This window comes from Trachypithecus francoisi, unplaced genomic scaffold (genome assembly GCF_009764315.1).
Source record: "Trachypithecus francoisi isolate TF-2019V2 unplaced genomic scaffold, Tfra_2.0 Lachesis_group3, whole genome shotgun sequence".
NCBI classification, from domain to species: Eukaryota; Metazoa; Chordata; class Mammalia; order Primates; family Cercopithecidae; genus Trachypithecus; species Trachypithecus francoisi.
Window position 1 is genome coordinate 81,321,196 of NW_022681468.1, and position 26,323 is coordinate 81,347,518.

Genomic DNA, 26,323 nt, shown 5'->3' on the forward strand with positions numbered 1-26,323 from the left:
GCCTTCAGAAATAGAATATGTGTAAATCTCCTCTTTGGAAATAAAAGTCCTGGATAAATGTGACAAAACATTCTTCAGTGGTCATTAAGAAAATAATTCCAAAATTATGACTCCCCTCTTTTGGGCCTATTATACTTTCCAGCTTTATCCATTAAAAGCTGAATAAATGCATGCACAAATAGCTGGATTTCTCTCTGATTAACATTAAGTAAAACTGCAGAGATTTTAAGCTGTAATGCAGATAATAATAGATATGGCCACTGAATTGTTACTTCTTCTCAACGCTTTTTTTTCCTCCTGTTAAAAAAAGTAAATTAAAATTTATCATTTGGGGCTCTCTGATTTGGGGTAGTGAGTCAATAAGAAAATCTGTCAGTAAGACATAATCATCTTTTCCTTTGTTTGCTGGTGAAAAAAAGAGAGAGAAAAGTAAGTATTACCTTTGCTCGACAACGTAGAATTTGTGGATTGTTTTGTTGATAAAAATGAATGTTTGGGAAATTGAATATTGGAGCAGTTTGGCATTGTAAAGTTGTATTTTGAGGCTCCTTCAGCTCTATCACAGGCAAAATAGAGGAAATTAAAAAGAAATAGCCATTTTCAGGAAAAAGAAAACATAAGTATATCAATAAACCAGAAACATAACAGAATCACAAAGCAATTAGTAGGATTAAAGCTGTTGTCTACTGGATTCCAGGTCTAGAAGGAAGAAATGTGAATTCCGTGCTACTGTAGGGACTACAGGTGCACTCATGCAAAGCATGGATATAGGAGCTAGATTTGCTGCTTGGTACAAAGTCATCTTAGTCCAAGAAAGGAGTTTACAGGTATGCTGTGACCAACTGCTCCCTAGGGCAGTGGCTTATAAGAACCTGTGTTCCAGAGAGTCAAGAGAAAACAAACATAGTCTCCCACCCAAGACCTGGATCCAGCTGGCCACTAGCCTGGGACTGACTCTGCCATATCCCACATGTCACCCAGAACAAGAGCCTCAGACCATTACTTTAAATCCTGTTGTATCAGGGGCCAGCACAGGAAATAATAAAACTGTTACATAGGAAGAAAAGGTCAAGGCAATGAGGAGAAGCAGGAAGAAATTAAAATCTCCCACTGAAGAATATTGTGCACACCAAAATTCTACATGAGAAAGCCAACAAAAATAACAAATGAGAATTGAATTCACCCCAAATGAAATGAAAGTAACAGTGAAATCCGATAATGACTTTAAGTATATTTATGATATTCAAAAGATAAAGGAAGAAATTAGAAAAAACTTTAAGATGTTGTAACACAGGAACTAAAATGAGAAGACAAAGTAATAGAAAAAATAATTCTGGAAATGAAAAATGTAGTCTCTGAAATAGACTCATTTGATAGAATAAACTCTAGACTGGGTAGGTTCAAAGACAGAATTAATGAACTATAAGATAATTGTGGGAAATTCACCCATAATACAGTACACAACAATGAATAATATAAAGAATGAGTTGTACGTGGAAGATAGAACAAGAGGTTCTACCATTCATCTCATAGAAATTTTTAAAGAAGGTTTAAGAATGGCAGAAAATCAATATTTGAAAAGATGATGGCTAAAACTTGCTGAATTGAAGACTCAGATTAAGAATATCACCAAGTGCCACGCTTGAAAATAAAACAAAGCTTTATCTAGAGAAAAACATAATGAAATAGAACACTTGGGACAAAGGGAAAATATTAAAAGCTATTAAAAATACAGTTTTCCTGCTGTGGAAGGATAAACTGATGGCTTGTTCCCAGCAACAAGAGATGCCAAAAGTCAATACATTAATATCTTCAAAGTTCCAGAAATAACTGTCAATCTAGAATTCTATATCCAGCTAGACTGTAATATAGATGTAAGAGAAATACAAAGATGTATTCAGAAAAGCAAAGATTGATTATTCACCGCCTCCAGACCCTTGCTGATAGAAGTATTAAATGATGTACTTCAACATGAAGCACAGTGAACCCAAAGGGTAGGAGTGGAGTGTAAGAACAGTAATGATTGCAAACGTGGTAAAAATACACTGCCAAACTTAATTGTCTAATGATTATTTTAAAATTATTTGGAATGTTTTCTTGAAATAACTGGAGCTAAAATTCTAAACAGAAGTAATAAGGAATATATGCTCTATGTTCAATGGATAGTTAATCCATGCTGGAGTTCATTCCAAGAAGGATAGCTACTGAATTAATTTGACAGGGAAAAAAAAACAGTTACATTTGTTAGACTTCTAGTTTTAAAATGATAGAATAAAAAAAGTATATTCCCCTCTTTTCTTGAAAATGATCCAAAACCACCTCAGAGAATTGAGGAGTGCAAACTCTATCTCTGATGAAATGAGTGTCTGTCTCTAATTACAAACTTCTGTATATGAGGAAGGGTTGATAAATGCAGTAAAGGTGAAGGTAGATTCCCATGAGACAACTCTCATACCTGCAGTCTCAGGTAAAGCCTAAAGCCCTCTCAGAATGAAATGATCCAAAGTGTGTGTCAGTAATCCCTTCTTTGGAACAATGGAGCAGAAACCAGGAAAGCTCTGGGAGTAAGGGGCCCAAATTGGCACAGTGCTGGGACAAGCAAGGAAAGAAGGCTAAACAAAGAATCACACTGTTAAAGCCATATTGTTAGGAATTAATCTGTTGATGGGCTACAGTGGAGGAAAGAATCTGAATTCCGAGCAATCGTGTGGTACGCATCTTGTTGAGGAAAAGTAAAGGCTCAAGAGGCCTCTTGTCACATACACAGCCCTGCATCATAAGGAGAATGCCAGCTAGCCTGGAAAGTAGTTCTCTTCCCTCCTCAGTAACATGAATCTCCTGCCAATAGCTGTTCACCTTATTTTCAAATCACTGATAATCCCAATGGAACCAGCAGAGGTGGTCCCATCACTTAACACAAGTATGTCCTTGGGCAATTCATAACCTTCCTAACCCAGGGTTTTTGTTTTTGTAAAATAGAGTAATAGTTCCTCCCATATAGTACTGTGGGGAGGATTAAATAACATAATATACCTAAAACACTAGGCATGCCTAAAACACTAGGCGTAATATACCTAAAGCATGTCACGTGATGAGGAGTCAGTAAATATTTACTCTTCGACAAAGATCAGCCAGGTGGAATTCTCAGGGCTGAGAATTGACTTGCCTTCCTTGTCTTCTTCCTCTCTAGAAAGCAGTGGTTAAGAACACAGATTCGGCCGGGCGCGGTGGCTCAAGCCTGTAATCCCAGCACTTTGGGAGGCCGAGACGGGCAGATCACGAGGTCAGGAGATCGAGACCATCCTGGCTAACACGGTGAAACCCCGTCTCTACAAAAAATTACAAAAAACTAGCCGGGCGAGGTGGTGGGTGCCTGTAGTCCCAGCTACTCGGGAGGCTGAGGCGGGAGAATGGCGTAAACCCAGGAGGCGGAGCTTGCAGTGAGCTGAGATCCGGCCACTGCACTCCAGCCTGGGCGACAGAGCGAGACTCCGTAGCAAGAATGCTAGTTCAAATCCTACCTCTTTTATTGCCTACCATTATGATTTCAGCCAAATTGTTTATCTGACCCTGAGTTTTCTCATTTGTAAAGAAGGGATAATAATAGTACCTATCTCACAAAGTTGTTTTGAGGATTAAATGAGTTGTCACAGAGCACTTTGAACTTTGAACAGTGCCTGGCACTGAGTAAATACAGTACATATTAGCTATTAGTACTTTCATTTTTCAAGAATGACAAGTCACACAATATACAAGATTACTCTACTTTTTGGCTTTTTAGGGACAGTCACCTCGGAGATGTGATTATTCAAATATAGAATCAAAATTTGACTGAATATTTTTTTCAAGACATAGGGTATAATATCCTATTGCTCAACTGTATATTCTAAATTTTAATTTGGTGACTATGGGATCGTGTGTCTATAGATCATGGACCAAATTCTCTTTTGCTCATGGATAGTCCTTTTTTAAGGTAAATGAACAGCATGTGTTGTATTAATTGGTGATGTGCTGGTACCAGCGAGTTGTGATAACTTATTAGTTACAACCCCAGAGCAAAGATCTACAAAAGAAAAAGGAATTCCGTTCCTTTCTCTTAGTGTGGGAAATGTCAGATTAGGACTTGAACAGCTTGCTGCTGATCTTTTTGTTGAGGGATGCTGTCAACACAGATATGTCTAAAATTAGAGATCAGAACAGAAGGAGGGCAGGCGGGGACAGACAATGCAACTTTCACTCACAATCACAGAACTCAACTCCCGTGTAGTTGTTTGGCCAGGCTCCCAGTTGAGAAGGGAGATTTTGTAATGTTTCCAGCCTTCATTTTTATGGCCTGTTGGACTTTGTGTGATCTGGACTTTCTTTTACCCTTCTTTTTTAATGGTTTAGTTTTTTTTATTATTATTATTATTTCGTTTTCTTTAGCCTGGTTGACTTTTTAATCTCAGCCTATAGAAAGCATCACAATTTAAATCTCTTAGAAATTTTTAAATGGATAAGAAGTAGCAGGAATTATATAAGGAAGGGCAGTTGAATTGTCCATGAATATAGCTGTTTATGCTCAATCTTGCTCACTCTCCCTCAGAACATTTCTAAAAGGAATTAGCCTCTAGGTGCTTAATAAGACATGAAAGGGCCCTTAAGTTACTGGCCATTTTTTCTTTTTTTTGTTTTCCTTTTTTTTTTTTTTGAGACAGGATCTCGATCTGTCACCCAGGCTGGAGTGCAGTGGTACGATCTCGGCTCACTGCAACCTCCATCTCCTGAGTTCAAGCGATCCTTCTGCCTCAGCCTCCCGAGTAGCTGGGACTATGGGCACGCGCCACCACGCTCGGCTAATTTTTGTATTTTTAGTAGAGATGGGGTTTCACCATATTGGCCAGACTGGTCTCGAACTCCTGACCTCATATTCCACCGGCCTGGGCCTCCCAAAGTGCTGGGATTACAGGCATGAGCCACCGCACCCGGCCTGGTCATTTTTTTTAAATGTCCATATTTCCTTCAATTCCGCAGTTACAGACCACAGCAGATATGTTGATGCTTGTTTAAAAACCAGTGAAGCTTGCTGGGCATAGTGGCACACACCAATAATCCAAGCATTTCGGTAGGCTGAGTTGGGTAGATCTCTTGAGCCCAGGAGTTCCAGACCAACCTGGGCAATGTGACAAAACGTCGTCTCTACAAAAAGTACAAAAATTAGCCAGGAGGAGTGGCATGCACCTATAATCCCAGCTACTTAGGCTGAGGTGGGAGGATCATTGCTATACACTGAGATTGTGCCACTGCACTCCAGCCTAAGCAACTGAATGAAACTCTTTCTCAAAAAATAAAAATAAAAATAAAGCTGGCGAAGCCCTCAGTTGGGAAACTGAATCTAGATCTTTGATCAGAATTTAATAAGAAGGAAAGATTCTTTTTGGCAGCCAGACTCCAGGAGATTGTTAGCTGTTGTTCTTCCTTTCCAGTTGTTATTTCCAGCCATCCACAGCTCACCAGGGCATCTCTGACGCTTACCCTCCCTGGAGATGACTCAGTCTGGCAGACATCTCTAAGGATGGGAAAGTCTGAGAGATGGTCATACAGCTCGTTGTGTTAGAGCTGTATCCTAGACCCTTTTAATTAATAATGGTATTATATGCCCTATTTATTGACTCTTAATTTTTAATTTTGCAGAGATTAATTCTGTCCTAGCCTTTGCTGAAATGAGCACAAGTTCCTGTAGCAGAGCTCTAACTTGACTGTGATGTTAGGTGTTCTATGTGTACTCAGCCCTGAAGTCCTGGGACCTGAGAGTTCCAACTTGCTCACACAGTTCCTCCTGCCCATCACTCCGAAAACCACAGAGCAACATTTTGCTGGCTTTTTTCCCCCTGCTTTTGACTGAAGCATATACACAAATGTGTCCACAGGAAGAACTGAACTTGTGATTATGCAGTTTGAGAATATAGTTAGGTAGCAATTTCAGATTTCAAATAATGGGTATGATTCTACCCCCAAACTTAAGTAAGAGAAAGATAGATGCAACTAGCTTCTTAACAAGAGTAAGAATTTAAATATTTTGATGAAAATAGTTGTCTGGTTGACCTTCAAGTTTGCATAGTTCTTAGACAACTTTTCATCTTTAAAAATACAAATTTTCCTATGTTCCACAGAACTTAGGAATTTGTCCTATTTTCTTTCATCCTCCCTGCTGTTTCTGCCCCTTGTTTTAGATCATTTGTGTCAAGTTACATTTATTCAAACTAAGCAAAGCATTCAATTACTTAAAAAAGGAATAGAAAAACTTGCAATGCCATATCTACTCTGTAACCTCTAATAATTATGTCGTATCAGCTAACATATGAATTAAAATATTCATGTTCTTGGTGTCTTTTAGTCCACAAAAGGAAATGATTACTACATTTTGTCAAACTAATGCCAATTGGATGATATGTTAAAACATTTAGCTTGCAGCTGCAAGTTAGTAAGCCATATAAGGTAAGCTTCAATTATAGATCTATCCTGCCGTAAAAGTGCTTAATTAGACTCATGTAAAATTTTACTTGAAGCAGGATTTTTACTGAAGATTTAAAGAATTAAGAAAAAAAGTCTTTCCATTCATTTTTCTTTTTCTTTTGTTGATTTTTATCCATCCTGCTACCCTACTTTCTTCCTATTACGAGGACGAACATAAGGAAAATTTAGTCTGTCAATAGCTACCCTTTTGAGTGGTGATTTTTCGCTTCTTTTTTTTTTTTTGAGGGGGAGTCTTGCTCTGTCACCCAAGTTGGAGTGCAGTGGTGTGAACTCAGCTCATTGCAACCTCTGCCCCCTGGGTTCAAGCAATTCTCCCTGACTCAGCCTCCCGAGTAGCTGGGATTACAGGCGCCCGCCACCACGCCAGGCTAATTTTTGTATTTTTAGTAGAGATGGGGTTTTCACCATGTTGGCCAGACTGGTCTTGAGCTGCTAACCTCAGGTGTTCCATTCACCTCGACCTCCCAAAGTGCTAGGATTACAGGCGTGAGCCATCACACGCAGTCTGATTTTCACTTCTAGTTGTAAATTTTCAAATGCTGTTTATCTTTAGTAGTTTGACCAGGTCTTGAGTCCAAAATAAATATTTTACACTTACAAAGTATCTTTCTGTACTGAATCAAGTATTACCAGCATTAAAGGTATATTGCCAATCATCGTATTAAAACTCAGTAAAGTACCAAAGTGTGAGTATGATTTCATACACACCCTGAAGGCTATTGCTCATTAACTAGTGTTGCCACTGGCTACCTTGAGCAGCAGTGAAAAGAGTGAAATGAGAGCTACTGCCCTGCTTCTCCCTGCAGCTATTTCTGGTCCCCCTAATAGTCATGGTGACTGCAGTGTGCAGTCATGCTGGTTTCCTACAACGTTTACCTTACTGCCTTCCTGTTCTTTTCGTTTACCCATAGATACATTTTTAAAACGAAGGGAAGTAGAAAATGGGTGTCTCCATCCACAAAGATGGACACCTCTTTTAGGTAAGAGAGAAGGAAAATGGTACTATGGATATTGTTATTAAGCGTAGCTATGGTTACAAGTCCAAAGCAGAAAATTGGATATTTATATTAGTATATTAATCTGCACAGTCTACTTTTTTTATTCTAAACCACAAAATTAGATTTGATAGTGCCTATTTTTTAATAGCACCTACTTTTTTGTTCTTACAGAGGTGAGGAGGAAAGAACTTCTTAAAAAATAATATTCCATTTTTTAAAATTAGATGATCTATGTCCATTTTTTAAAATTAGATGATCTATGTTTATTTTTGCTATTAAAACAATTTTCTAAAAAATCTTAAGTGGCTAATTTTATTTATTACATACTTCTAGGATGCATGTATGAAATTCCACCCCTCTCACCCTCATATACAAAAACAACTGTCATTGACTTCATTTGTTTTTGTTAAATAAAACATTTTCAAAAGTGTCTTCTAAATCTGGGTACTGTCCTGAGAATGTGTTGAAATTTAAAATATCACCTCTTTTGCTGGTCAAAACAACACTCAGTTATGGTGCAATAACAAACACTCCAGGTCTCAGTGGCTTAACAAATAAAACATTACTTTTCACTCCAAGAAGATCTGTGAGTTTAGTGCCTCTCGAGAGCAGCTTGTAAGTGGTGATTCAGGGATCCAGTTTGCTTGCATCGTTGTCATTTCAACATCTTGACACATGCCTTCCAGATTCAAATTAAACAGGGAAGAAGAAAGCTGGAAGGCTACCCAGGGTCTTCTATTACCTCAACCTAGAAGTAGCACTCATTGCCTCTGCTTAGAGCCCACTGGCCATATGACCAATCTAACTGCAAGGAGGTCTTAAATATATATACCTTCTATATATTCAGGAAGAAAGCAAGGCACAATTTTGTGAACACCTAGCACTAGTTCTGCCAAACCTTTCATGTGTATCATGGAGGAAAACTCTTGAGAAGCACTTTTTGAAATTCCCAATCTCAAATCAGATAACTTGAATCTGATCTTATCATCAGACTCTGCCTTTCCCCCTTTAGAAATCCATAATACACAGTCTGCAAACAAGTCAACTCTACCAAGCCCTTCTCCCCCAGGGTCTCCCTCAGTATCTCTTAAAACTCTTCTTTTCCATTCGTATCTTGACTCTCATAGTTCAGGCCATTCTCATCTTTTCATAGAATATTTGCAATGGTCTAATCACTAGTACCTTAATTCCTCTCATTCCCACCCCAACCAGATCATCATTGTATCTTCAGCACTGTGTGGCCTCTCCACTTTGTAAGTTCCCAGGAGCATTAGCTTCTGAATTGTATGGTATCTAAGAGTCACATACCTTAAAAGTGTGAGTATTATTTATTCCTCAATATCTAAGGATCTTTCCCACAACAAGGATTTCATTCCTCAATATCTAAGGATCTTTCCTACAACAAGGGTTATAAATGGCTTATAATGCCATTTATAATTGAAAACCCAACGAGTGGAACACTAAATGTTTTTAAATTGGCAGAAATATTTATCTTTTAGGTGTGATTCTGTTAACATTTGAACCTGTAAGTTGGCTAGAGACAGAATATACTAAAAATTTATTCTCTTAGGCTGGGTGCAATGGCTTACACCTATAATCCAGCACTTTGGGAGTCTGAGATGGCAGAATTGCTTGAGCCCAGGAGTTTAAGACTAGCCTGGGCAACATAGCAAGACCTCATCTCTACAAAATTTTAAAAATTAGCCGGTTATGGTGGTGCACATCTGCGGTCCCAGGTACTCAAGAGGCTGAGATGGAAGGATCCCTTGAGCCCAGTAGGTCAAGGCTTCAGTGAGCCATGATCGTGCCACTGCACTCCAGCCTGGGCAACAGAGCAAGATCCTATCTCAAAAAGAAAAAACGAGTTTTCACTTATGGATCATTTTTTCCAAGTGGTACTTAAACAGAGGAGGTGTGAAAAACGTGCCTTCCTCTATATTCTAAATGGAATAAACACAGGAAGAACCAAAATCTGTTTTGGTTTTTTTACTCATTTTGTATGTCATCTTTTTCACACTAGACCATAACAACAATTTTGGAAATAGTGGTGTTTTTATTGAAAACAGTTTTTTCCATATTAATCAAATATCCACAACTTGATATATTTTGTACATGATTATATCTTTGACAGAATTTGTTCTAAATCCCCCCAAATTAAAAGAAAATGCTGCATAACTGCAATTTTATTCACCATGTCCAGAAGTTGATCCTTTCTGTATGCTGATTACAGTAGCACAACCCAAGATGAATGCCAATGAAAATAAGGATTTAGGTATAAATAGTAACCTCATCACATCCTTATAAAACCAAATATATCTTCCATTCTTTATCAGTTCACTAGCCATTCAACATGCCACTATTGTACACTTACTAATTTGTAGATGTTGTGCCTGGGGATAACAAAAAATGCAAAAAATGAAGGGGTTACTCCTGTAATCAAGAAGCTCCTAGTTTAATGAGCTGTACAAATAAGTCAAGCAACAATTTTGATGCATTATAATAAATGCTCCATTAGAGAAATGCAAAGGGTGCTAGGGAAACATAAGTAGAATACCTCTCTTCCACCTCAGGGAATCAGAAGCAGATTCCTACAAGAGGAACTGTGACTTAGGTAACCAAGCTCATGAAAGGGGAAGAGACATCAGGCAGAGGAAAGGAGCGTGCAGATGCCATGCTTATATCCCCAGTGTAACTGCAATGTCATGAGTGCATATCCACTCCTTGTGCTTTCAGATTTCATCTCACAGGGTGAACCTCTAAGAAACCATGGAAATTCTCACGGTACATAAGAGAAGACTGATGTTTGGAGTCAACCAGACGAATTCAAATCAAGATTTCCATCACTGACAGTGTAATTTTAAGTGTGTTTCTGAGTTTCATCATTTTAAGAGAGAAATAACAGTATCTATCTTGTAGAGTAGCCATTGAGAGTAATAGAATAATGAATGAAAATATTTAGCATCATTTCTGGCACATGGTAAGCACTTAGCAAATCATAGTTTCTAATAATAGTACAAATGGAAATGGGTTGCATTTGCAACCTTGCTAATAGACACCAGATATACAGTTGGTTGGTCATTCTTTCCTTTGGTTTGTGTCTTGTTAATATGAATTGAAAATGTTTGTGTTTAAAATTATTCAGTGTGGATTAACTCCTCTACGTAATTGATAGTAATTTGATTCCATTGATGATAATTGTAGTGGATTTTAATGACCAGTTGGCAGGAGTTTTTAGAGCATCCTTCTTGGGAAGTAAAATGTGTCACAGGAATTCATTAGTAACCAAACAAGATACGTTAAGACCATAGAATGACTAATGAATAGTCATGATATCCATTGGGATTTTGTATCAATTTCAAAATTGGCACCAGAGAGATGGTAAAAATTCCCCTACAGCTATTAGCCTCGACAGAAATTGAATTTGTGTTAGCATAGCCACTCATTCACACCAAATACCCAATCTGTCTATGAGGTGAGATGCTCAATTTTACATTCACCAAATTAAAACAAGAAATTAAGTGATGCTCAGGCTCATCTGGATGCCAGCACAAGACAGTCAGAAAGAGAAGCTATAGTTCAGCTGTCTGCTGAATTCTGTTGCCCTTGATGACAATGTCTAAAGCAATAATTGACCCAAACTTTGAAATTTATAGATTTCATGATAATGAAACCAAAGCTAGGTAGTATTGTATATTGAAATCATAAACTGGTACATGTGTACATGCTCACTGGGGCGAAGTTCTCCAAAAAATAAGCATAGTGCCTTCAAAGGGAAAATAAGCACAGATGGTTTTTAAGGAAATTAACTGCCAGACCCTCAGCTTCCATGTATTTGTTTTTTAATTTTAGAGAATATTCAAGCAAAAGGCTTGAAGACCTAGAGTAAGTTGAAAACCTCACTGAGCTCTAATTTAGCAAACGTGGCTTCTAGGCCAGCTTTCCTATTACCTGGGGTGTGACCTTGAGCAAATCCTTCATTTGCCCCTCTGACCACAGTTTTCTGTCGAGGAACTTGATGACCCCTAAGTTGCTTTCCAATCTAAAACAATGGGGATGTGGGTTTATTTTACAGGAGGAAATCATGCTGCACTCCCAGAGAACTTCATGACAATAGGTTTCAGATAGAATTTGAATTTGTTTGAGGTAAAACTTCTGTAAGAACCAATTTGGGCTAGACACATCCTAAATGTTCCATACATATTTTCTTAAGTCAAAGAGTACAATAAATTCACTTTTTCTTGCTGTAAAGGATAGTAAGCCTCATACCTCATTCCTTACTCCTAGAGGTTTAAACAACTTAACATCTTATTGTCTTAACACAAAACCATTTAATTTTCCATCCTGTTTTAATAAATTAGTCTTGGTGAACTTTTTCTCCTTGGCAAGCACTCTGTATTTTCCACCCCTTTTATTTCTTATTTTAAAAAACTTTGTTACTTTCACATACCAGCCACGTAATGCATGTAATGTATGGTCCTGTACTCTGCTTGGTACCAAGTATTCAAATGGGGATGAGACACAGTGAAGGAAATTTTTAAAATTAACTGTCTAACTGGCTAAAAAGACACTTAAACTGATAATTACAATATAATGTATTAAATGTAGTAATAGAAACATGAACAAAGTTCCAAGGAAATGAGGAAGCACAAACTTCTTTTTAAATTTTGATGAAGTTTATCTCTTCTTTTGTTTCTTATACTTTAGGTATCATATCTAAGAAACTATTGCTTAAACTAAGATCATGAAGATTTACACCTATGCTTTCTTCTAAGAGGTTACAGTTTAGCTCATCTGTTCAGGTCTTTGATCTATTTTGAGTTAATGTTGTATATGGTGTAACGTAGGAGTCCAACCTCACTCTTTTGCATGTGGATATGCAGTTAGTTGTCCCAGTACCATTTGTTGAAAAGACAATTTTTTTCCCATTAAATTGTCTTAACACTCTTATAGCTGCCTCTTTGATATATTGTCCTGACTTAACTTCCATTGTGCCAAATTCACTTTACTTTTTCAGTTTCCTTAGCAGGTTCCTTTACCTTCACCTTACTCTAAATGTTAAGATTCTTAAAGATAGGATTTGCAAATCCCTTCCCTTCTGTCTTTTGTGATGCTCCCTACAGATGATCCATTCCCATTCTCTCTCTATGCTAATGACTTAGAAATTTTATCTCCATCCCCAGACTTCTCTGCAGAGCTTCTTACAGGAATATCTGTTTGACTTATTGACTCCACTTGCATGTCTCATAAACAACTTAAGCATACATAACTTTATCCAAAATGAAATACTTGATTCTCCTGTCTGTTCACCCTCCAAGAAAATTTGTTTTTCTGACAGCTTTTTTTATCTTGTAAATTGCACCACTATTATCTACCCAGTTGCTCACACCAGAAGCCTGGGATTCACTCAGTATTCTTCCTTTTCCTTCACCTCTCATATTCAGCCCATTAATATGTATCTCAAATCTTTCCGTACATCTCATCTCCACTGACATCATCCTAATACAGGCCACCCTTATCTCTTACCTGAATTACTGCAATGGCTTCTTAACTGTTCTGTTTCTTTTCTTTCTCCTATTCCCAAACTACCACCAGCGTCATAATTTCAAAAATGATCTTGGTCCAGATTATCACCATTTTAAAACACTCCAATGGCTTCTGCTTGCACTTAAGAGCTCTCATTAGCGTGGTCTATAAGCCCCTATCTACTCTGTCTGTTGCTTAGCTCTCCAGTCTCTTCTCAAGCCACTTTTCCCCTTCTATGGCCACACCGGTGGTCTTTCACTTTCTAGAACACATAAAGGGGTTTTCCCCTTTCAAGCCTTTGCACATGTACTTTTCCCCAGCTTATCTCCTTGCACACAGCTTACGTCTTCAGACGCAGCTTTCAGACTGATTCCAAGTCAGTCCCTCTTCCCTTGAATAAACTATCACAGCACGGTGTTTGTTAACAGCCTGGAAAATTATTGTGTTTCAGCAATTGAATTTTTTATTATAACATATTTTTATACATACACACCCCTACACATATTTTTTTAACCATACACATCCTGCCTTCTATTTCTAGACCATAACCTCCTTGCCGGGCATGGGGTGGGGACAATGTGTGTGGAGAGTATGTCTATTTTGCCTACAACTGTGTTCCCAGCCTACTGCTGTGCCTAATGCAAATAATAGGTAACCAAAAAACAACAAAAAAAATAGTTCATTAAATAAACAAACCTGCAGGGAAATGTAAAAGGTGGAATGACATCTGATGAGTATGAATTACCAGGTGATTATGGAAGGAAAGTAGATCAGTGGTTGAGTAACCAGTGTCTGCAAAGTCTCAGAGGCAAGAAAAGAGATGTATCTGTTAAGATGCTGATTTTATTCCTTGGAGACTGATGAGATTATATGCATGGAAAGGAAACACTTTTATTTGCACTTTGTTTCATGCTCAGTTTATTAAATATTTCTACTGAACAATTTGAAAAGCCAAATTTTCTTAAACTTTTATAAACATTGTTTATGAAACTTAGTTCATGAAGTTAAACAATTTAAACTGCAGTCACAGTTTAATAGGACTGATTATTTTGACTAGATACTTTAAACAGACAAGGCATATGCAAAAATAATAATTACAGTACTTAAAGGAATATCATATTTAACCTGTAATGAACTAGCAACACCATAGGTTTAATTTCTGTCTTCATTATTTATTTTCTTCTCCAATCAAAGTGCTTATTTCCATATTTCCTGAGTGTAGAGGATTGAGTTGGTCATCAGTTGATTTTTAGTGGGGGCACACTGCCTGGTTTATTCTTCTAAGGCGATTCAAACTTGAGTCCCTGAATATCTCACTGGGTCTTCATGTGAACCTCATGTTTCACCTCGGTGGCACCGTTTAAGCTGTATTCTTCATATCCGCCCAGTGATTTCAACTTGATGGGCTTTCTCCCAAAATGGTGCATCTTTTACGTTGCTTGGCCAGCATTACATAATCCTCTATGTCATTCGTGTGTGTCGCTCTGGTATAGTAGCATTATTGTGAACATACAGATGCCTTATTAGTATCTTATTATAATTTGTCACGTTGTCTAGAAGTTTCTTCCTCTGGAAGATGCAATTGGATCTGAACAGATAGCCGAATTTCTAAAGAGGAGAACGCATTCACTACTGTGGAATGCATCATTGTCATTCTTTCTACCTAGTGGATATATTTGACCATTAATGCTCATTAGTGCTTTCTGTAACTTTCTACTCTTTCTGAAATTATTTGGCTTACTCATAGTTTTCTGTATTTGCCCATTGCTACTCACACAGATAGAGACAAATACATACATTTGTAGGTAGATAAATACTTAAAATACCCAGATATTTTAATACTTTTGACTAATTAAAATCAATAAAACATCCAATTATAATCAATTTTATTTCGTATTTCAGCTTCATTTTTGTACATTTTATGTTAACTCTCTTGTTAATGTATCATTAAGAAATTATGGCTTCCACAAAGTCATATACAATTACTGTAATTATCTTTATTGTGATAACTTTTATTACTATTGATGTTCTAAATATCACATCAGTGATCTTGCCCAGTGATCTCCTTTAAACTGGTTTCTTTTTCATTTTAGCACTGTCCCTATCATCTTTAGAGGTATCCTTGCTGTCTGGCAATAATGAGGTATTTTCGGCCTATTTGAGTTTTCCTTGCCCAAAGGTTTGGAATCTGCTGCTTCCCAAAGAAGTTTGCTTTCTTCTAGCAGAAAATATTGCTAGACACCTAAATCTGAGTGTGAGGCTTGCATTTCAATACCGATGCTGAAAACAAACAAACAAAATGTGCTACTGCTGATGTTGGAACACCCTTAGGGACCGAGCTGGATGCAGTGTTCTTTGTTAAGCTTTTTGTTCACATGGATTTGTTTTCAAATTCATTTATTATATGTTCTACATAGTAAGAAACTGATAAAACTTTAAGGATTTTCTATAATCTGTCAAGAAACATTGAGGCAGTAGATAATTGTTGGGGGTCCTGCAGAGGTGGCAAGCGAATAGCCTGGAACTAGATTAGGAAGGGCCTTCTTGGTTGTGTTGTATTAGGGGTGAGCAGCAAAGCATGGAAATGAGAAAGTGGCATGATCAGGTTACCAGTATAGAAAGAGGATCAGGTACTAGAGGACTTAGAGACTAGTGGCAGGAACACCATCCAGGCTGCTGTCTTTGTCTAGTACGACTGAAATAGAACCTAAAGTACCATGGGGGCTAGAAATAATGTGGAGGACTAAGTGAAGAGCCCTTGCTGAGAGAGAATGTCCTGGATTCTCTGAGCATTTTGATGTGGGATATGATGGAGAAGTTAAGAGTCAGGTCAATTGAGAGTGGAAGACTAGGTGAACAGAGGAGCCATTAACTGACACAATGAATTTAGGAGGAGCAGGTCAGAAGAAGGGCGGGAAGGAAAAGATTGGGCTAATATGAAGGTTTTTAATTTGTGAAGCAGACAAATATAGACAGTGTCTGGCACATGTTTGTTCTATAATAAGTGAGCTGAATGAATCAGTTATTACTAATGATACAGAGTACATTGAGCTCATACTATGTTATTAGCCCTATGCTAAATATGTATTTCATTTACTTCTCACACTAGTTCATATGAAAAATAAATACTGGTTTTTTGTTTGTTTGTTTGTTTGTTTGTTTGTTTGTTTATGACAAGGTCTGGCTCTATTGTCCAGGCTGGAGTGCAGCAGCTCCATCTTAGCTCACAGAAACCTCTGCCTCCCAGGCTCAAGCCATCTTCCCACCTCAGCCTCCGCAGTAACTGGGACTATAGGCATGCACCACCAAGCCCAGCTAGTTTTTGTATTTCTTACAGAGATGGGGTTTCCCCATGTTGTCCAGGCTGATCTCAAAACTCCTGAGCTAAAGTGATCCACCCACCTGGGCCTCCCAAAGTGCTGAGATTACAGGCATGAGTCACCACACCCAGCCAAAAATAGGTACTGTTTTTTATTGACATTAAACCAATGAAAAAGCATAGGCTCATAGAGATTAAGTAACTTATCTGAGGCCACATAGTTGATATTTGGCAAAGTCAGGCTCAAGCCTAGACCTTTCTGACTTTGTATCTCTAATCAGGAAGGTAATGAAGGAAGAATCAAAGTGATAGGGGTTGGGGGATGGATCAATAAATAATGTGTTTTAGAAGCCAACAGAAAGAACAGCTTTCAGAAGTAGTCAGTCAATTTGTGGTCCCATGGCCAACTGGAGGAAACTTAAAATAGGCAATGGACTTGATAGGTCATTGGTGAGTTTGAGAGAACAGTGTTGTTAGCATGGGGTGGGGTAGTCCACTGGAGGTTCAGAACAATTGTGACATATGAGAGTAACAATAGGGGAGACTCCTCCTTCATGAATGTTCATGGTGATGAGAGTAGGGAAAGAAAGATGAGCTAAGTAGAGAGCTTAACAGAAAGACTCTCCAGTGCCAGATAACAAGTTTATCTCATTAGTAATGGCTAAGGTTCAGTGTCTATGGGCCAAACACTGTGCTAAATGCCCCATTTGCACTTCACCTCATTCCTCACAGCAACCTCATGAGATAGATACTAGACCAATCCCTAGGACAGGTGAGAAAACTGAAGCACAAAAGGGTAAGTAATTTGTTCAAGGTAACACAGCTGGTAAGTAGCAAGTATGTTGAACAGAATTTGCTTGTTAACCAGTAGCATTGTGTAGAGAGTTTTCAATTTGTATATATAATGACTTGAAATTACAGTTATTAGAGTATTAGAGTAAAAGTCCCTAGCTTCCAACTGTAATGAAAGTAGAGACCTGTACATCATAGCTGGTTTGTCAGCAAACATAACCCAAGACAGAACAAAATCCATTTTACCAAATTTAGAGCCACGTTAGGTTTTTAACCTCCGAACAAGGGTTGCCTGGTTTTTGAGAGTCTGATAATCTCTGAACAAAACAGATGCAAAAGAAGTATTATTGAATTCATTCTCCTGATACCCTGTAACTATTCATAAGAACCAAGGTTAAGTAAATCCTAAAGATACCCATGAGTCTTTATGCATTTCCTGAATTTAATTGTTTAAAGATACCTGAATAAAATTCTAAATGTTTGACCTCTGTCAATGAGAATATTGAAACAGTGAATTGAGAGGATTGTATGAGCTCATAGTTGTCTATATGACAGGGAGGGGGCATTGGGCTTTTTTCTGAGGCTTTAGTTAGCCTCTGGGGCAGATATGCTTGTGACTTGGGAATAGGCTGGGGTTCCACTGCATTACCTTCACAATGCTAAAAGAAGACCTAATAGAATGGTCCATTCTTCGCTTGGTAACAACAGCAATCGATAATTCCAAGGTGTCCTTCAAGTAGGCTTTTGCGTTTATGGGCTTACAAAGTATTCCTGAGCACTGAGTCCATTTTTCTTTGTCATCCAGCTCCAGGCAACAAACAAGTAAGTTTCTTGGTCCTTGAAATTAGCCAACTTGAGACAAAAGATAATTCTGAAACCGCCGTTGAGCATGCTATCTGTTCTGTATCCTCTATAAAGCAAGCCTTTTTAATGTAATTACATGACCTATTACTAAATTGATGAGGACAGCCTGAATTTATTTTTCCTCCTTTAACTTAGGAGTCAGTGTAGTCTATTGTAGCATTTCTGAGCTCAAGTTCTGCAGAATTTCACCCTACTAAGATACTTGGCCAAAAAAACCCTATGAGTAAATATGTTTGGGAAGCTCTGCATACCATACTTCTCCTGCTCTCACCCCTGCCTCCTTTTCATTCAGTTTACATTAACACATTAAAGATTTTCCAAAGTTCTGCAATAAAGGAACGTGGCTAGATCTCATTTCACGAAGTCATTTTGTCATAGAACTGAGCTTTTCTTGGAACACTGTAACTCACAGAACCATTTCGGCAAATGCTGACATAGATATTAAGAGCTTTGGAGTCAATTTGTGGCTAATCTTGGGTAAGCTACTTCACCTCCCCGTGCATGTGTTTCCTTAACTATAACATAAGGGTAAGAGTATCTCCCTTCGAGGAATCTAACATCTTACCATAGTACCTGCCACCTAGTATGGTAGCTGTTCTGTGATTGTGATTGACCGATGTTCACACTGTATCCTGCCCAGCTTGGGTTAACAGCTCTTCCTTTTGGAAAGGCTTGATGTAACCAGAATTTTTAAAAGAATTTTTCTGGTTAGTCATTACCACAAAAGTATGGATGAAATTTAACTTTTTGGAAGAATCTCCATCTTAAAAGAGGATAGTACAGGTTGTCCAACATTGAAATGCAGTGATGTTGTGTCCAGAATTGGTGGGTTCTTGGTCTTGCTGACTTCAAGAATGAAGCCATGGACCCTCACGGTGAGTGTTACAGTTCCTAAAGATGGTGTGTCCAGAGTTTGTTCCTTCACATGTTCAGATGTGTCCAGAGTTTCTTCCTTCTGGTGGGTTCGTGGTCTCGCTGGCTTCAGGAATGAAGCTGCAGACATTCGCGGTGAGTGTTACAGCTCTTAAGGGCAGCGCGTCTGGAGTTTTTCATTCCTCCCGTCCAGAGTTGTTTGTCCCTCCCAGTGGGTTCGTGGTCTCGCTGGCTTCAGGAGTGAAGCTGCAGACCTTCACGGTGAGTGTTACAGCTCATAAAGGCAGCACGGATCCAAAGAGTAAGCATCGGCAAGATTTATTGCAAAGAGCAAAAGAACAAAGCTTCCACAGCGTGGAAGGGGACCCGAGCAGGTTGCCACTCCTGGCTCCAGGAGTGAAGCTGCAGACCTTCGTGGTGAGTGTTACCGCTCATAAAGGCAGTGCGGACCCAAAGAGTGAGCAACAGCAAGATTTATTGCAAAGAGCGAAAGAACAAAACTTCCACAGCATGGAAGGGTACTGGAGCCGGTTGCCATTGCTGGCTGGGGCAGCCTGCTTTTAGTCCCTTATCTGACCCCACCCACATCCTGCTGATTGGTTCATTTTACAGAGAGCTGATTGGTCCGTTTTACAGATTGGTCCGTTTTACAGAGAGCTGATTGGTCCATTTTGACAGGGTGCTGATTGGTGCGTTTACAAACCTTTAGCTAGACACAGTGCTGACTGGTGCATTTACAATCCTTTAGCTAGACCCAGAGTGCTAGACAGTAAAGTTCTGGAAGTCCCCATTAGGTTAGCTAGACACAGAGCACTGATTGGTGCGTTTACAAACCTTGAGCTAGACACAGAGTGCTGATTGGTGCATTTACAATCCTTTAGCTGGCCATAAAAGGTCTCCAAGTCCCCACCCAATTCAGGAACCTAGCTGGCTTCCCCTAGTGGATCCTGCTCCAGGACCGTGGGCGGAGCTGCCCGCCCAGTGCTACGCCCCCACACTCCTCAGCCTGTGGGAGGTTGTGACAGAGCAGGGGGTGGCACCAGTTGGGGAGGCTCAGGCCTCACCGGCGCCCACCAGTGGAGGGGCTTGGGCATGGGGTGCTACAGGTCCCAAGCCCTGCCCCACAGGGAGGCAGCTGAGGTGGCGAGAATTCGAGCAGGGCAGGGGCGGGCCAGCAGTGCTGGGGAACCCAGGAAACTCTCCGCAGCTGCTGGCCCTGAGTGCTAAGCCCCTCACTGCCTGGGGCCTGTGGCACTTGCCAGCCACTCCAAGTGCAGGGCCGCCAAGCCTGTGCCCACCCAGAACTCAGGCTAGACCACGAACACCCTGGTTCCCGCTGGCACCTCTCTCTCCACACCTCCCTGCAAGCAGAGGGAGCCAGCGCTGGCCTTGGCCTGCCCAGAGTGGGGCTCCCACAGTGCAGCAGTGGGCTGAAGGACTCCTCAAGCGTGGCCAGAGTGGACACTGAGGCCGCGGAGGCACCGAGAGTGAGCGAAGGCTGCTAGCACGTTGTCACCTCTCAGTGTGATTTAGTGTTGATTAGTCAGTGTAATATAGAAAGAGCTTGGTATTGCCTAAGTTCACAGATAATTAATGGACTTTGTGGATTAAGAACCAACTTCTATCACCGGGTAGGCCTTTGCATTTAATCACTCTGTTCATAGAAGTAAAAGCTAGTATCGTCATTATTATTTAAATTACTATTCATCTATAAAATATTTAGTGACAGTCAGTACTAAATAGAGCCTCCTTTGAAGCATCATGATTATCATGCAACTGAATTACCAAGGATGGGGCAGAAGTAGAGCCACTCATCACAGGAAGCAGAACAGTGTCTAAGTGGCACTGAGTGACTTTGGGACTGAAAGGAGACCAGGCTCTCAGGGAGCCAGATCTCTATGTAACTTTTCTTTTGCTAATATGTGTTCTAGTGGTAGAAACACTGAGCAATAAAATTGTCACAGAGTGAAAGCAGAAGAAAGAAAAAAACACCATCTCAGGTGAATCCTACCTTTTTGTATCCTGTGAAATTAATTTGCATGTCACTTATACTGAACAAGAGTTAATTGTACCTTAGGTACTACCCATGAAAATAACTTTGCTAAGAAAAATAACTCAGTAGATGTGAATAGAATAGGGCCTACTTCATCTACGCAGACAATAAATTATTATTGAATACTTTTGGCAGATTATATGAGAGTCACCAATGTTCCTGGCCTATAAACAGATTAAATATAATAGGTCTCCCTGCCAATTTTTGTGTTTGTTAGAACTCTTATCTATTTCATACATACATATTTTCCCAAAATTCAAATTAGTTTTCCTCTAAGTTAGTTTAGATAAGTGGGGTTTATTGGATGGTTATTCTTAAGTGGTTAAATTGATTATGGAATAGAAGTAGTTCAAGCAAAACTATTAAGAAATCTCTGTTTTAAAAGAGTGTTCTTAAATGAGCATGTTGACTCAGCACTGAGTATAGATGGGCATATATTTATTATTTATATTTTAGATTATTTTTCTGCTGACTTATTTTCCAAACAGGATGAATATTTTACATTTCATATATCTCTATGTGTATTTCATAGAAGTAACTGCTGAAAATTCTGTTGAAATTGCCTTTTACTAGCAATAGAATTAAGGATTTTAATTACCAAGATACACCCTGATGTATAGCGTGATCAATGAAATTATGTTGATAATTGAACTGTTGGTGTATTTTATGTACTTCTTAAAAAGTTTCCTCCTTTCTCTTCACCTATCACTTCTCAATATACTTTACTCTTTTCTCTCATTTTTCTATACATTTAAATTTCTTTTCATTGTATTCTCAGTGACTGAACACAATGCTATAGCTTTATCTCCAGTTGCTCTCTCAATGAAGTCTTCTAAATCACTTAACGTAAAAGATGTCAGCGTATATATTTTTTTAAAAGCACACGTTAAGTGGAACTGATATGAAGGCAAGATCAATGAAGCAAGATTGGTCTCAGCTCTATTCTCCAGAGACTAATTCCAAAAGTAGTTGACTTTATTTGCCATGGTTGACAGCTTCTCAGACTGCTTGAATAAATTTGAGTATTAATATGCTTCCTGTCTATTTAGAAAGAATTACTATGCCGTCTGCCTCAGGAGGCTGCTTTATTTCCAGATTTAATTCAGCACAATATGATGAGTCCCAACTTTTGAGTTAGGCGTCCTATTTACAAAACATGCGTGATTTAATAAGTATGTGTTCAACTCCCTCTCTGAGCAACATGCTGTGCTACACATAGCAGGATATATAAAGGTATGTAAGGAGTATCTTCTGCAAACTTCAAAACACTTAGCCCCAAGATAGTAGAGAAGAGAGAGTGACATGCAATGGAATTGAGTGTGATGTGCCATTTTTTTCAAGGTTACGTAGAAGATGTAGTCTTAAAGGGGGTGGAGGGACAAACTTCCATTGAGTACCTGCAGACACTGCATGTACATCTTCATCTCCACAGTAGGCACGTGAGGTAAATGGTACAACCCACATTTTACAGATCAGACAAGTTAAATCACTCCCTTAAAGTCATTCTGCCAATTGTGTCAACATAATAGTGCCTGGCACATAGTATGTACTTCATGAATGGTTTTGAATGTTGAATAAATCTTTCAGGGAAGCAATTTTCAACATACACCAAGAGCCTATATGTGCTTTGAACCAGCAATTTTATTTCTAGTAATTGTCATAGATGTGGTAAAGATTGTGTGTATATGTGAGGCAGGAGGTTGGTAAAGAGGCAGAGTGTAGAGAGCTGTATGGGAGGTGACCTTTAGTTGTGAGGAAGGTGTCTAGACTAGACTCCCAGATTTCTGGCTGGATTAAGGACCTGGGCAGATATTGGGGTTGTTTGCTAAGCAGGGGACCCAAAGGAAAAGTAGGTGTGAAGGGAAAAGATAATGAGATGAGGTTTTGACTTACTGAACTCAAGATAACTTTGGGTCATTCTGTTGGAGTTTTCCATAAGAAAACCTACGGGCCTGGAACTCAGCAGCATGACCTAGTGAAAGATAAGGATTTGGTTATGGAAGTCAAGAGCTGGATGAGATTGCTCCAGAGAGAGTCTGTAGAGTGCAAAAGAGAAGAGAGTGAGGGGAAGAACCCTGGGATTACAGTTTGAGCAAGAGGATCCCAGATAGAAGAAAATAAGTCAGCAGAAGATCTAGGTCAATAGAAGAGAAATATTAAAGATTTAGGGAATTGTCAACAGAGCAAAATGATGTACTCAGAATTTGTAATCCAGCTGGGAAGTCATTGCATCTACAGGTGAAAAAGTCAAGTAGGAGAAGAGTTGCCCGTGATTGTACTTAATTAAGTAACCAAGAAGGATATAGATATTATTTAGGGATTTGAGTGGAGGGAGAGATTGGAATTGACCTGAAGCTTAATAAAGGTGATGGGACTTCACTGGGCCTCAAATGTGGGCATAATTGAAACTGGAAGAGGTTATGTCAACTGAGGAAATGAAATTTGTTCAAATTCATCCTGATGCCTGAAAATAACTGAAGGTGGATTTCCTATTGGCAGTAGTCAGCAATGTCATCTTTCAACAGTGAAGACAGCATCTAGTTCTCTATGAGTTATAATGACTCCTGCTAAACAGTATCATATAAAACTGAGTGTGATGTTACCTGACATCATGTGCAAGATTAACTTCAAATAACAAAGCAGCAAGGCTTATGTGTAGTGGGTTCAATCCAGAAACACAATGTGAAGATCATGCAGGTCAATTCCAGTGGGAAAAGGCAAGTCTTGGTTATACACCCTCTTAATTTTATAGTAGCTAATTCTAAAATCCTTTTGATTTAAGGCAGCTATTCCTAGTGGTGAAGTTGCAGCTTCCCTGCCCTATCTTTTCCCAGTCCCCTGGTGGCTAAGCTGTGAATAAATGGAAGGAAGCAGAAAAAGGAGATTTTCTTGTGCCCTCTCTCAACTCCTCTGCGCCCTTCTCCATCTTCCTGTTCCACCCCATTGGCCTCTTCCTTTTTTGAGAAAACTTGACTTTCGATGTGGCATGGGTAATAACTCTTAATTTACCAAGAGGAGTACCTTGAGGACGGAAACAGTCAGGTGTTACCTTGGGAAATAACCTGTCAAAACCTATCTGTATACCAGTCTGCCCACAATTCTGTCTTAGTGATTGCTTCTCTGGACCAACATTGTATCTGCAAAGAACAAGGTAGAGAATAAGGAAAAGTCACTGGAAAACCAGGCTCAACTTCTATCCATGTCACTTCCCTAGTGATACAGTCTCATGCAAGCCTCTTAACCTCTGCTAGTCTCAATCCTATCAGTCGAATTGTGACAATCAAGTGAGATAATATTTGTGAAGTTGCCATATGATTGCAAAGTGCTATTCAAGGTTGAGCATATGGATAGGTTATTATCATAGTTATGAGTATGATATGAAAGCAAAGGGGACCAAGATTTCTCCTCCTAAATCTGTTCTGAAGACCCAGACCGTTCATTCCAACCTTGCATTCAACCAGATTTACCTAGAACCTGCACTTCCTCTGCTCCCTGTTTATCTGTGCTGATTTATCTTGGTTCATGTAGGTGCTTGATGCAACTGAGTAACACTGAGTTAACCCCATTCTCCTCCCCTTAGTGCATAATTGAATCCCTTGAAATCCATCATTAAAGAAGAAAAATGGAAAAACATTTACTAAGTGCTTCCTCCAGTCCAGGCACTTTCTTTGCCTGAGATCCTTTTCCACAAACCACAGACTGTGCCCAAAGAGGAGAAATTAAGAAACCTTTGCCGCTGAGACCAGTGCAAATTGCATTTCTATTAAAAGCTGTCTGTGGCTGGATGTATCCATCCCAGGTACAAAGTTAAATGATGTAATAAACGTATTCAAAGACATAAAGCCATTATATAAAATGCCATTAAATATCTCACACTCAGTGTTAACAAAATACAGCTATAAATTTCCTTTGGTTGTCATTTTGCAAGTTGCTATTTCTCAGTGATTAATGCATCGGCAAGTTCTTCACTATTGAATTTTGCTGCCCAATCCTGGCAAATGGGATGTCAGGAATGCGTGACCCTTTGAGATGCAATGACTTTCAACTTTCTTGGTATCACCACTCCTGAGTTTGGAAGTACCAAGTTTCTTCTAGGGCTGGTTTCTATCACTGTTTTGTACCTGCTGGCTAAGTATGGTCCTGAGGCTCCGTGTTTCACATACTAGAGATCAGAGGCAAGGAGTCCCAACCATCCGAGCCATGGTACAGAATTCAAGGTTGGGAGCAGACACATCTACTCTGAGCTTTGAGACTGGATCATAGCTCGTACATGAAGCTGTACATTTTGGGGTGTTCTTTACTTGCTGGATGAAGGGGTAAAATGAAGAAGAAGAGTTGGAAGGAATATAGAACATTCTGTCTAGAAAAGTTCTGTGGTCCCAGTTTTCCTATGGTTATTCACCGAAACCACGGGTCAAAAGGAAATAACATAAGATCCAGATATGTCTCACTGAACTTGCCTAATTCTGTGAACTTGTCAATATTTTCACTTATCTTTGCAAGCCAAGTTGTAAATCCAGACAGGCCCCATCCTTTTGAGCCTCATCAGATACTGGCAGAATGGAAATAACTGGCGTGTTAGTGATGGGATTATAAAGAAGCATTTAGGATTTTCCTAGGTCCTGGAGTCAATGGCTGTTCTTGCTACAAGTGTATCAGTCAAACCCATTCAAAAGAAATGTCGTCGGCCTGTTTCCTAGACACTAGACGAGTGGCCTTACTGCAGTGTGACCTGCCTTCCTCTTACAGGGTACTCACCCTGCAGGAGTCTGGTCACTGTGGGTCAGCCAAGCCAGCTTCTGATGCTCCTGCTCTCCTCCTTTCAGGAAACAGCATCCTCCATTCAGCTGCCGACAGCGTGACCAGCGCAGTGCAGAAGGCAAGCCAGGCCTTGAATGAGCGCGGAGAGAGATTAGGCCGAGCAGAGGAGAAGACAGAAGACCTGAAGAACAGTGCCCAGCAGTTTGCAGAAACTGCGCACAAGGTGGGCCAAGAGAGGGGCGGGCTTCTCAGCTCTGGGGTGTTGGGGAGCTACAGTGCCAAGAAACTTTATTTCAGTATTTTCCTGTCATGAGATACAAAATTAAGCTTTTTATTTCCCCTTTATGTAATTCCCATCTGCTACTTACTAAACACCTGAGTCGTGGAAAATTTCTTCTTGTACCTGGTTTCTTTGGCTCTTTTCTGATGTCCTCATCCGTTTCTCTGACCTTCTGACCTTGGATCTTTAGGAACTATGGACCATCTTTAGTTCCTGCTCAGAAGTTTAGGGCTCAGGTATCGAGGCACAGAATAGCGGGTGGGGGAGAAGAGATCAGGTCTTCGAATATCCCTGCCCAACTTAGCCAACACATAGAGGACGTGAGGCTGCTCGTGCTTGCTTTT

The 26,323-nt window shown here is 39.5% G+C and overlaps 1 protein-coding gene and 1 long non-coding RNA gene across 3 annotated transcripts in view; both read left to right on the top strand.

Annotated features, from left to right (window-relative positions):
* Positions 1-26,323, top strand: part of STXBP6 (syntaxin binding protein 6) — a 260,670-nt gene that overhangs the window by 224,988 nt on the left and 9,359 nt on the right. For both annotated transcript variants that reach the window (XM_033188373.1, XM_033188374.1), the window contains one exon: positions 25,765-25,922. In XM_033188373.1, the coding sequence (XP_033044264.1) occupies positions 25,765-25,922 (158 nt within the window). The remainder of the gene's footprint in view (positions 1-25,764; positions 25,923-26,323) is intronic.
* LOC117069884 lies at positions 16,448-18,919 on the top strand. Its single transcript, XR_004431705.1, has 3 exons — positions 16,448-16,498; positions 17,089-18,051; positions 18,540-18,919. It is a non-coding gene; the product is annotated as an uncharacterized LOC117069884 (long non-coding RNA).